Source organism: Molothrus ater, chromosome 4 (assembly GCF_012460135.2).
Source record: "Molothrus ater isolate BHLD 08-10-18 breed brown headed cowbird chromosome 4, BPBGC_Mater_1.1, whole genome shotgun sequence".
In the NCBI taxonomy this organism is placed as follows: Eukaryota; Metazoa; Chordata; class Aves; order Passeriformes; family Icteridae; genus Molothrus; species Molothrus ater.
Genome location: NC_050481.2, coordinates 16,143,484 through 16,155,887, shown reverse-complemented (window position 1 = coordinate 16,155,887; position 12,404 = coordinate 16,143,484). Strand labels below are relative to the sequence as shown.

The 12,404-nt window shown below is 41.7% G+C and overlaps 1 protein-coding gene across 1 annotated transcript in view; it reads left to right on the top strand.

Moving 5' to 3' along the window:
* PTPN13 (protein tyrosine phosphatase non-receptor type 13) overlaps nucleotides 1-12,404 on the top strand; it is a 112,598-nt gene that overhangs the window by 89,956 nt on the left and 10,238 nt on the right. Inside the window, exons 26-39 of the mRNA XM_036382389.1 lie at nucleotides 1,149-1,242; nucleotides 2,024-2,109; nucleotides 2,647-2,809; nucleotides 4,313-4,527; nucleotides 4,609-4,707; nucleotides 6,310-6,671; nucleotides 6,869-7,043; nucleotides 8,319-8,477; nucleotides 8,710-8,881; nucleotides 8,984-9,194; nucleotides 10,284-10,354; nucleotides 11,006-11,067; nucleotides 11,737-11,893; nucleotides 12,220-12,396. Coding sequence (XP_036238282.1) covers nucleotides 1,149-1,242; nucleotides 2,024-2,109; nucleotides 2,647-2,809; nucleotides 4,313-4,527; nucleotides 4,609-4,707; nucleotides 6,310-6,671; nucleotides 6,869-7,043; nucleotides 8,319-8,477; nucleotides 8,710-8,881; nucleotides 8,984-9,194; nucleotides 10,284-10,354; nucleotides 11,006-11,067; nucleotides 11,737-11,893; nucleotides 12,220-12,396 — 2,203 coding nt within the window. The remainder of the gene's footprint in view (nucleotides 1-1,148; nucleotides 1,243-2,023; nucleotides 2,110-2,646; nucleotides 2,810-4,312; nucleotides 4,528-4,608; nucleotides 4,708-6,309; nucleotides 6,672-6,868; nucleotides 7,044-8,318; nucleotides 8,478-8,709; nucleotides 8,882-8,983; nucleotides 9,195-10,283; nucleotides 10,355-11,005; nucleotides 11,068-11,736; nucleotides 11,894-12,219; nucleotides 12,397-12,404) is intronic.

Genomic DNA, 12,404 nt, shown 5'->3' with positions numbered 1-12,404 from the left:
ATTTAGGGCCTGTCATACTGCAGAGTGGCACTTCAGGGAAGATGAGAATAATTTACATACATTTTCCACTGCATCTGTTCCTGTATTAAAATGCACATTTTAATGTATTTTAATATTCAGCTATTTTTGGTGGAGGAATTATTTGGAAGCCTAGTGCTGTTTCCATATATATGGCTAGGATTGTAAGAGGAGCAGAAGGAAATTCTTAGTTTGGCATCCCATTCTATTAAAAGTCATGTTCCATTACTTCAGAGAGTTGGAGGAGCAGTGGTTGAGCAGGGGTTGCTTACTGAGTAGCACTAGACCTGCTGTGTGCATGCACTGGCTTTGTAGAGATGCTAGAAGATGCCAGCCAATGCAGAGATTTCCCTTGAGGGGTGACCAGGCAGTGTCTTCACTGCCCTTTGCTTTTCCAGCCCCCATTCTGCCCCTTCATTGTTTTACTGTGCAGTGGTGGTGAGGAGAGGTGTGCAGTTAGCTGTGGGTTACCTGGGTGCTTTGGTAGTGAGCATTAACACACTGTTAGTCTTCCTCTTCCCTCCAAGTCTGTGGAGCACAGTGAGCCAGAATCACACAATGGTTTAGGATGGAAGGGACAACTAAAGACCATCTAGTCCTACCCCCTCTGCAATCAGCAGAAAGGCCAGGGCCTTCCAGAAACAATGTCAGTTCAGCTTGAGCAGCTTAGACCTTCTAACTTGTCTGAACTGAGAGAAAGCAGCGCTCCCTAATCTCCAGTTACATCAGAGAAGTTGTGTTGGAGTAGGACACTGCATGGTTGTGCATCTCCTGCTTTGGCATGCTGTGCTCTTGCACATCTCTGAGCTTTGGTGTGCATGCAAGCATGTGAAGTCCAACAAAATGCAGACATGTTTCTGCTGAAGGACATTTGTTTGTGTTTTGTGCATTTGCATTGTGATGCATTGTGTTTTTACAGTCTTCCCATCCCAACTTCATTCATAGCAAATTGCATGACTGCACAGAACATGCTTGATGTAACACTTTGGTTTTGATAGTTTTTCTGTTTTTTCTACATGCCAGTAGCCCAAATGCTTCCTAAGAACAGTTTTCCTTGTGTCACACTGTGTTTGATTACTAAGTTTCTAACTGCAAAAAGACTAACAATCCTATTTTTGTTTTCTGTTTAGGGTGGTGTAAATACTAGCATAAGGCATGGTGGTATTTATGTGAAAGCAATTATTCCCAAGGGAGCAGCTGAAGCAGATGGCAGAATAGAAAAAGGTAGGATTTCCATTCTTTCAGTGGAGACTCTTAATGTGAAAAAAGGGCAGAGGACTGTCTGGGGGGACTTGACAATATCCTGTGGCCTGGAAACTAGCACTCTGTTTGCCTCCTGTCCTTGCACCTTTTTTACTGGGAAGAAGAACTGTTTTTCCAAGCTGTTGCAGTTGTCATTTTAAATATTGCCTCGCTAGCTAATTCTGCAGGTGAAGATTAAAAAACTAATGTAGAGCAACTGCAGAACCAGCAATGCTGAGGCTGTGGAAGGGAAAAATAGGAGATAGCTTGTGGGATTTTTGTTCTCTAAAGCAGCCTATGTTAATGGAGAATGCTTCTCTGTTCCAGGCACAGAGAGAGAGGGCTTTGTGTTATTTGTGGCCTTCTTGCTTGGCACGCCCGACAACTCAATACAGAAAATGCTGTAATTGTTATGGCTCTTCTTGTTAGTAAGCCAGGCCACATTCTTCACTGAAGTGAGCATTCCTGCTGTGGACTAAGATTTGTTTTGAATAAAGAGTCTGAGCTTTCTGGCAGGCTGTCACTCTGGTGGTTAATACTAGTTTTGACATGGGATTATCCCACAGAATCATTAGATTGGAAAAGACCTTTGATTTGAATCATATAGTTTGTTTGCAAAGTTCTCTTCTTGACTCAGAATATGGAAGGGAGGGAGAATTTCCTTAAATAACTGTCCTTGTTAGCTCAGACTTGAAAGTTTCTGTGCATCATAGATGTTTTATAGGTGATGCTCTGCCTACTTTTTCTTAAATTATTAATGTAGGTGACCGCGTGCTCTCTGTCAATGGGATCAGTTTGGAAGGAGCTACCCATAAGCAAGCTGTTGAAACCCTGAGAAACACAGGCCAGGTGAGTGGCTGCTGCTTCCACTCCTGTCTGTGGTAAACCAGTTCTCTATCAGTGAAAAGAGGTGAAGGAACCTCAAGACTGGAATCCTCCCCAGTGTTGTCATGGTTACTTTAGATTTGCTTTCTTCGACTCTTTGGCTTCCCGGCACACCTGAAAATAGCCATTGAGTGTACACATTCAGAACTGCTGAGAACTGCTATTTGTGTTCACTTTATAAAATGCTTTTAACTTAATTCCCTGTACAAATGTGCAAGTGACACTATCTTTGACACCTCTTAACACCCTCAACTTTATAGTAAGAAAACCCTTTCTTACTCTATTGGCAAGTATCTTGCAAGTCCATTAGTGTATTTTGGAGGTTGTCATTTAACAGCCCTTAAAAAATAAGGAGTAATTGGAGGATGTATATGGGGAGGAAAGTGTCTATAACACTTGCTGCTGTAAAAGTATGGACTCTTGAGAAGTTAGAAGGAAACACATACTCTAGACTGTGTTATCTCTGTTGCCAGTTAACTGGAGAATGTTTCATCTCTTTAGGTGGTGCACCTGCTGTTGGAAAAGGGTCAGCTATCAGGGGCCAAGGCTCATGCTCCAGTGACACCACAGTGCACGCTCCCAAATCAGGTGGGGCAGTGTGAGCCACAGGAGAAGCCAGCAGCAGATTCTTCAAATGCCAAAGATTACAGCTTTGTCACTGCAGGTCAGCTCCCACAGAACAATTGTCTTAACTGTCAAAGCATCCTCTAGTTTCATAAGATTTTCTTTACTTCTTAGGATGGAAATAGAGTGGGTAAGAATCTATACCAAGCCCTTGCACATAATGCAGTCTCTTTCTTTTTGTGCTGTTGTGTTTCTTTTAAAGACTTCCTTTCACATCTTGGTTACTTTGTTTAACTACTGTTAACTTTTTCCTCTCTCACTGTTTCATGTTCTTTCCTAGTGTCACCTTAGATGCCAAGGCTGTAGCAAGTTTGGAGTTAGGAGGTGCTGCTGTATCTGGTGTTGCTAAGGGGTGCCAAGGGGAATTTAGATATTTATATATAAATGAGTGCTTCTGTGGGTCTGCAGCTCCTGTCTTAGAAGAGAGAAGACATCAAGAGCTAGATGAAGAGAGAAGGATTTGTGCCCCTGACTAGAGGTTGACATAATTCAGCCTCTCCTGCTGGTGACTTGTGCAAGTGAAGGGAAGCCTACCCAGATGGCAGAACCCCTGCAGATACCTTTGGGTCTTCTTGCATGGGCTCTGACCTGTCTGCCAGGAGCTCCAGTTGCTGCTCTCACTAATGCCTGATCAGTGGCTGGAAAAGTTGAGTCACTCTGTGCTTTGAAAGGTTTCTTAATAGACTTCCTAGGGAATAAGTCCTTTGGAGACACTCTGCCTTCCTGCACATTGATGTTGTCTGGCCAAGCAAGCTGACTGAGAAGTCGTGATCAGCTTTTTGTCCTCTTTAACCTGGAGGGATCTTTTGGGTAACACTTCTGTTCAACTCAGTGAAAGAACCATGTGAGGGGGAGATTGCACATTGTCATGTCTGGAATATGAGCACCAGACACTCTTTCCATGGCCATGTGCTATAGGAAATAATAAATTAATTGTGGAAACCCAGGGCACCGGGATTATTTCTCTGGGTACTCTGGGGTGTCCTGACACCCAGGGGAGCACTGACTTTGACCCTCATTCATGGAGAAAGTTTCCTAGACTTCAAGATAGACTGGAATCCACAAAAGTGTGAAATAGATTATAGAGAGTAGTGTATGTGTCTCACTTGATGAGAAATTTAGGTTTTGGGATTTTTAGTATGTTGTGGATGGAAGCAAGATGGAGGGCACAGGGTGTCATCCTGGATTTCTTCTTCATGCTTCTTCTTCTTCCTTCTTCTTGGGTTTGGGTGGCATTTTGTAGTTGGGCTGAAAAGTCTGCATTGCGGGCTTATGGGGATCAGGTTTTGGGTTAAAAGGGAAAATAATCTAGGTGTCAGTTCTTAATTGGATAGTTTAGTCTTAAAAGACCTTGTAACAAGAGATTGTTGGCCATTTTGTGCCTTCTAATGAAAAGCTGCTGAACTCACAGTAGTGAGACTGTTTTACTGATAAGAAATAATAAACACTTGAGTCCAAATATGAACTACCATCTCAAGTGCCTTCAATCCAGACCCAGAGGAACCCACAGCTGGTACACCCACAGTTCATGTTTCTGTTACAGAGAACACGTTTGAGGTAAAACTCCTGAAGAACAGCTCAGGCCTCGGGTTCAGTTTCTGCCGTGAGGACAACCTGACCCCAGAGCAGCTGGGCTCGACGATTGTGCGGGTGAAGAAGCTCTTCCCTGGGCAGCCAGCCGCAGAGAGCGGGCAGATTGAGATCGGGGACGTCATCCTGAAGGTGAACGGGGCGTCCCTGAAGGGCTTGTCCCAGCAGGTTTGTACCCATAATAGTGAAACTGATACTGTGGTAGCCCTGCAAGTCTGCATCTGACAGTGAATCCCTCTGTGGCCACAGGAAGTCATCTCTGCTCTGAGGGGAACATCTCCAGAGGTCTCTCTTCTCCTTTGCCGGCCACCATCTGGAATACTACCAGACATTGACCCTTCATTGCTGGTAAGGTGTCTGGAATGGGATTTTTTTAAACATAATTTGCTATTTAAGGTTCATTTATTCGATCTGGTGGGTGGATGGGTTAGTTCCATCTTCATTATTCCATCTGCAAGATGCAGATGGAATAATGGGGAGAGTGCTCACAGAAATGTAGTTCTTGGAATGAATCCCTTAGGAGTGCACTGTTAAAGGAATGTATGCCTTCAAAAGCTTTTTTCCTCCATTTTGTGACCTAAGGCATGAGAAATTGGTTTAACAGTGTTTCTGGAGCAGAGATTTCTTTGCAGCCCAATGTTTTGAAGTTGGCATCAGATAGAAATTGGATATTTCTGTGAAGGATATTCTGCAAAACATCAATTTGGTGTCGATGTATGTAAAAACAGGGAAAATATTGTCATATTTACCTCCTGGAAATTAGAGGTGACCCAAAGAATATTTTCAAAATGCTCCAGTAAATAAATTGAAAGAACAGAAGGCCATTTTAGGATACTTGAAGAAGTGGAAATGAAATGTGTTTCAACAAAAGAGAGTGTTGAGGACAAATTGCCTGAATATTAGGCTTTCCATAATACAGGAAAGTGTAAAACTAATGGAGACAGGTCTTCAGTTTAAGTTCCCCAGGGAATTCATCACAGCACTAAGCCTGCCAGAGTTCAAGAAGTGTTTGGACAAGGCTCTCTGGCACAGGGTGTGATTCTTGAGGCTGTCCTCGCACCTCAGGCCCTGTGCAGGGCCAGGAATTGGGCTTGGATGATCCTTGTGCGTCTCTTCCATCTCAGGATACTCTGATTCTGTGATTCTGAGTTACTTTAACATTACTTTCAAACAATGAAATCATTCAAGTCTGATGAGAGAAGTTTAAATAGACAAATACAAATTTAAGTGAAGTTACGATTGGAGTGAGAGATAAGCAACTGAGCAAACTAATAATATAAATAACTATTCCTATAATAGACATGTTTGTAATGGGGAATAGCAGGAACTTTATTAGAACTTCATCAAATTTTAGCAGGAACTTTAATGAAACAGTGCACATATTAAAAGAAGAGGAAAGCCAAAATTTTTCTTTACATTATCACAGATTGATGTGTTCATGCATGTGACAATTGGCAAAATTGTTATTCAGTCTGGTGGTGGTTAATAACTTGGTTAACGGTCACCATTTGGCATAAATTATCTTAGTCTTTGTAGTCTGTTACTGTTGCTTTTTGGTTGACAGCTTTTCTGATTCCCTGCTCTGTGAGGTTGGTTTGACTTCAGTAGCTCTGTGAGCCTCAGCTTCTGGTTGGAAGGGATTTCATGGTAGTTGCATAGAAGACTGCTGGGCATAGTTTAAAAGAATCTGTCAGTAAGCTTTCTGAAGCTAAAGTATTTTTGTTTTCCTTTAAAGAATTTAAAGGTTTTTAGCAGCATAAGTTTCAGAGTTTTGCACACTTTGTCTTGGCCAGGTTGCATTGAACTTTTTGGAACTCTGCTATGATGTGTTTCAACAGTTCAGTCAGTAACCACTGACTCCTTGTTTTTTGGTAATTTTATGCGGTCCTTGAAACTTTCTTTTGTCATAAGAACCAGATTATTGTGAATGAAATGCTTTTGCTTTTGTAGACCCCCATCCATTCGCCCCAACAAGTTTTTCCAGAGGTCAGCAGAGAAGTTTCTGGTCCATCAAGTAGAGAACAAGGCGACAGCTCAGATGAAAATGAAACTACTGATCTGAGCAAGAAAAGGCTAAAATCTCCCTCCAGAAGAGACAGCTACAGTGACAGCAGCAGAAGTGGTGATGAGGAGGTGATGGAGTCAGCAGCCCAGGTGGGCCTGGGCTGGAGTTCAGCACTGTACCAGGGCTCAGGGCAAGCTGAGGCACGGGCACAGGCTCAGTACGAGGCACACCCTGGCCAGAGGGACGCTGTCCGCACCATCCTCTATCCTGATCAGGAGGCTCCCGGCAAGGCAGAGCTGGAGGACAGGTATGCTGCTGATAATGATCCTCATCATCCTGCAGAAATGTTTATAAAGTAGTTAACTGGACCTATTCATAGAAATGCTTCTCCTGGTTTGCTTTTTAGATTTACATAAAGTCAATCTTGGTTCATGTATTAATTTATGAATGACAGCCACATTGTACTTACTCCTGTTTTCTTTTTTTTTTCTGCTTTATCTGTAGTGATCTGCCTTTGGATTTGCCAGTGATCCCCACCTGTAGAACTGTACCTGATGTTACCACATCCATGTTAATAAATGACTGTTATGCTACTCCTGTCTCTGAGCTGACTTCACACCTGGGAGAAATAGATTCATTACTCACCCAACTGGAAAAAAATGCTGAAGAATATGAGCCAGTAATACACTATTTCTGTCTTTCAGGAGCATGAATGTCTTGCTGTGGTTGTTTTAGCCATGATTTTGAGAGTGGATAGAAATTAGGCACTTTAATTTACAAATGGGATAGCTGTAGGTTATACTTGCACTACTCTGTGTGTGTGCCTAATAAATGGCACATACATTGCCATTTGTAATCAGTGGCAGCTGCTCGTACCAGTGTCTGCAGGTATTTTCCATGTGGACTCTTGAAGAGTTGATACATTTCCCTCTGTGGATGTGGAGGCATCCATGTGTACATATTGGATGTGTGTATGTTCATTTCATGGGTCATTTCATCCTGGAAACCTTGGCATTAAATATTTACCTACCTCTCAACCTTGTGCTTAGAGGAAGCTTAAATGGCAGATACCTTGCTTCTGCTCTTTTAGTTTTAGGTGGTTGTTCAGAGGTCAGAGGATAAATTGAGGCATCAAGGGCATCAGGATACCCTGTTCTTTGCTGCATTTATAAATATGAATCCCAAAGACTTTCTGCTGTGCTGCAAGATGGAGCCTATTTTTGAGGCTCTTCTGAGAAAGTTTTGACACCACAGAAATGTCTTGTGTATCAAAGGGACTTCCATATCATCATGTAATCTGTTCAAATATTTGAAAAAATTGAAATTGAATCTTGATACATCCCAGTTGTGAGGGTCTTCCATGTTATAAGTAGCCAATACTCCATTTTGACAAGAAACTGTATTTTTCTTAATCCCTACTTCAGAAGTTTTTCTCCATCCTTTCTGGTGCTCTGTGTTTTTTTAATGCAAATGAGACAGATCCATATCTTTCAAATAAAAATTAATGCAAATTAAAGTGGGCAAAGCACGTGCATGTCTTCAGTTTCCAGAAAGCTCTATAGTTTTGTGTCCCACTGTAGCAAAATATGCTCACTTATTTTCTTCTGAATAATTATGGATGTGTTGAGATATTTAAAAATACAGAGCCTTTCTTATATATGGCAACTAGATTAGGGTAAAATAAGGTGTGAGTTTTGATGTGTGCCTTCAATATTTTGTTTAATTCATAGACTTTTGGCCCCATGTTATTTCCATGTAAAATATTATTTGGTTCTGTCTAGAACTCATTAGAGATACTTATTTGAAGCAACTAAGCTGAGCCTGATAAGAAATATGTCTTGTTCCAGGCTTGTGTCACACTTAAATCAGTAGGTAAATCAGTTGTCTTAAATTCAGTAAAATGTTCTTATTTCTTCTGATTGCATGTTTGTAAGGTGCTGTTTTGTCCCCCTAGGAAGTGGAGCTCCGAGTGACTCTGACAAAGTCAGACAAGGGCAGTCTGGGCTTTACAGTGACCAAAGGTAATGACAGTGTTGGCTGCTACGTGCATGACATTGTTCAGGATCCTGCCAAAAGCGATGGGAGACTGCGGCCTGGAGACCGACTCATAAAAGTGAGAGAATTCACCTTTTCATGTACAGGCCTTGCACAAAAAGGACAACTTTGAGTCAAAAAAAAAAAGTTAACTGTGTTGTAGGCTAAGTCAAATGTCGTTAAAGGACAAAGATAGCACCTTCTGAGAGTCATGATTCAATAGCACTTGAGAACAGCGATGAATGCTTCCTCAATAATGCTGTCTTACTTGGCGTCTAACAAGGACACCTGTGTTGGTTTGTTCCTTGCAGGTGAATGACATTGATGTCACCAACATGAGCCATACTGATGCTGTCAACTTTCTGCGAGCTGCCCCCAGGACTGTCAGATTAGTACTGGGGCGTGTTCTGGAGTTACCAAAGATGCCAGTGTTGCCTCATTTGCTGCCTGACATCACACTGATGTGCCATAAGGAGGAGCTAGGTGACACGGAATTAATATGCTTTTTGCCCTAAAGGAAAACCTTCCCCTTCTGTTACAAAGAAACCTTGATTTTTATTGTTTTCCCCTTCTTTCCCCACAAAGGTTTGTCCTTATCAGGAGGCCATGACAGCCTTTATCAAGCTGTGTATATTAGTGACATTCTCCCCAAATCGGTTGCTGCCAGAGAGGAGAGTCTCCATGTACTAGATATTATCCATTACATTAATGGAGTAAGCACACAAGGAATGACTCTGAAAGAAGCCAAAAGAATGCTGGAAACATGCCTTCCAACAGTGGTGCTCAAAGCAACCAGGTGTGTTCTGGAAGCAGATGCTTTCCTGTACTTTTTGTTTTTCTTGCATGATTGTATGAGTATATCTAAGAGTGTCTGAGTAAAACCTGTTCCTGGTGTGACAAGAACCACCACATGTTACTGAGGACTGACTCTACAGAAAGGGTCTGTAAATTCACAGCTTTTGTGCTGCAGTGGAGCACAAGGGTATGTCGTACTTGCTGTGCTTTGTGCTTCTTGGGAACCAAGGTTGTGTCCAGCTATGAGCTACAAGTGTTCAAATAGACCCCTTGCTATCCAGGAGGAATTAGTCAGAGACCTGCTGTGGCACTTGGACACTCACAGTGAGGATGGGATGAATCCCCATCCATCTGTGAGGATCCTCTGTGAGGATGGATGGGATTCATCCAAGGATATGCAAGGAGCTGGCAGGAGAGCTCACCAAGCCGCTCTCTATCATTTGTCATCAGTCCTGGCTCACTGGGGAGGTCCCAGTTGACTGCAGTGTGACACCCATCTGCAAGAAGGCCTGGAAGGAGGATGCAGGGAGCTACAGGCCTGTCAGGCTGACCTCAGTGCTAGGGGAGGTTACAGAACAGATCACCTTGAGTGACCACACAGCACGTACAGAACAAGGGGATCAAGCCAGCAGGGGTTCAGGAAAGCCAGGTCCTGCCTGGCCCAGCTGATCTACTTTCATGATAAGCTCCTCATCTGGTGGATAAGGGAAAGGCTGTGGATGTGTCTGCTGGATTGGGTGAAGTATTTGATGCTGTCTCCCACAGCATTCTCCTGGAGAAGCTGGCAGCCCATGCCTTGGAGAGATGCTTTTCACTGGGTTAAAACCTGGATGGAGTGAGAGAGTGATGGTGAATGGTGCTAGTAGGGTTTCCCCAAGGCTCAGTTTTGGGGCCAGTCCAGTTCCATTTCTTTACTGATGATTTGGAAGAGGGGATTGGATGTGTCCTCACTTAGTTTGCAAATGGCACGAAGTTGGTTGGGAATAATTAGCAGTTTTACAAGTAGTACTATTTATTTAAATATCAGATGATTGCAGTGATTTACTTATTTTTTTTTAATAAATACTCCTGTAAATATTTATTTTCACAGAGATGGTCATGCAGTGTTCCCAAAATCCAAAAGCCCTGAGAACTCAACTCCATGGCCAATGAAAGCTAATGGTAAGATTTGTGGGCTTACTTATAGCAAGTGAAATTCACCTGTTCATAAAAATAAAGGAACTGATATGGACCATACGATACTATCCTAGTCCAGCTTATTGTGTCTAGCTCCAACAGGAGTTTGCTTGATCTTTCCTCTAAAAGCTCCATGACAAGAGATTCACCAATCGTGTTTTTATATATAATTTCTTGTGTAGTTTAGAAATTCTCTCTAATATAGAGCAGAAGAGCTCCTTTGAAGAAGGACCCAGGTGTCAGATAATATTTATAACAAAAAAAGTAGTCAATGACAGGTGTTTGTGGGGCTGTATCTTGTACATTTTGAGGAAAAGGGAATCAACACTGTTCTCAAAGGTGCACGTTTCCACTGTAATTTGTTAAACTATTTATCTACATTTCTCTTTGCTTTGAGTTGGTGACTTATATTAGCATTCATGCTTTCTGATCACATTAAATAGAACATTCAAAAAGCCATTATATGAAGTGTAGTCATTCAGACAGAAAAGTTTGGCAATGCACAGAAACCAGGCAGAAATGCTACTCATGTTGTAATGTAGTATTAAATAATACTTGCTTCTTTTATAAAAATAATCACTGGGGGCTAATTTAATTTCAGAGAAAAAGTTGTTGTTTTTCCCACATTTTTTTTAGGTTGTTCCTGTGGTGATCCCTGTGATAAAACAGAGACGTCAACTGATGCTTATGGGCCCAAGGTAAATGCTCCTCTCTTCCATCAACCAGACAAAAGTATCTACTTCAAATACTTATAAAACTAAATAAATGAATGAAACAATCTGTTGATCAAAGTATACAAACCCACTCTTATCAATTGACATGAATAAGCAGTGATCATAATAAATATGCAAGTTTTTTTAATTGATCTGCTCTTTCTTTTGGCACTGCTTTGTTGCAAGACAAATTGTCCTATGAGAAGGATGTAAGGCTATCATCCAGAATACTCCATTCAGCCCACAGTTTCTGCAGATGTTTTCATATTGTATTTGCTGGGTGGTTTTCTTTCTTTTTTCCCCCTTAGTTTTTCCATAGAAATGCTGATGTTGTGGGACCAAAAGTACTGAAGCTTGGATACATTTTATAGGGATTAAATTAATGTTAACTACTACCACGTGTTCTCTTGTAGAAGCTGCTGCTTCATCAGCATGTGGGTTTTTTTCTTAGTTGCTTTAATTTTTTTTATTTGCTCTTGTAATGTGAAACTTCTCACCCATCACCCAGATATCTCAGATGATATGAATAGAGGTTTTTATTTGTTGCTGAGGAGAGGTGAGAACTTTTTAGTGGTTGTTTGCTGCTTCAACAAGCTGCCAGGCTCTTTAAGAGTTAATTTGTAACAATTTGTTAATTGTTCTCTGCTTCCTCAGGTCAATGGCAATGGCATCCTGGGACCTTCTCAGGGAAATACAGAAAACAATATCCATCACACGAAAGCACTGAGGAACCTCTTAGGGGCAGAAGATGCACCTTCCCTTGGATTTACCAACCAGATGTCAGATTTTCCTAAACACACTGACAAATCAGGTAAGAGGGGATGAGATGGACACTGCATCATTCTGCATTTATTGTACCTGCACAAGAGAATCACAACATGGTTGAATATGCTGAAATAATTAAATGCTAGGCTGGCAGTTGCTTTTAGAAGATCATTTCCAAGTCTTGTGCCTTGCTTTGTGGGAGTTAGTTGATGTTGAAAGTGGATTTATAGAAATTGGATTTTGTGCTAGAGAGAAATAAAGGAAGGCCATGGTAACAGCTAGAAATAATGCCTTGTGTCTGCCCCTTTAAATTAGTTCTTGCAAACCATTCTGTACTGAGAAAACTTGTCATTTTGCACTATTTGTCTTCAGGAACAGAGGTTCCAGATGATGAGTATTATGATGAGGATGACCACAATGAAGTTGTCCAGTATCTGTTGGATGTTGTAGATGAGGAAGCCCAGAACCTCTTAAATCAGAATAATGCAACTTCAGAGGCTCAGAGTCTTCTACATCTCAAGAAGGCTGCAACAGAAAATCACCTGCCAGGTAATATG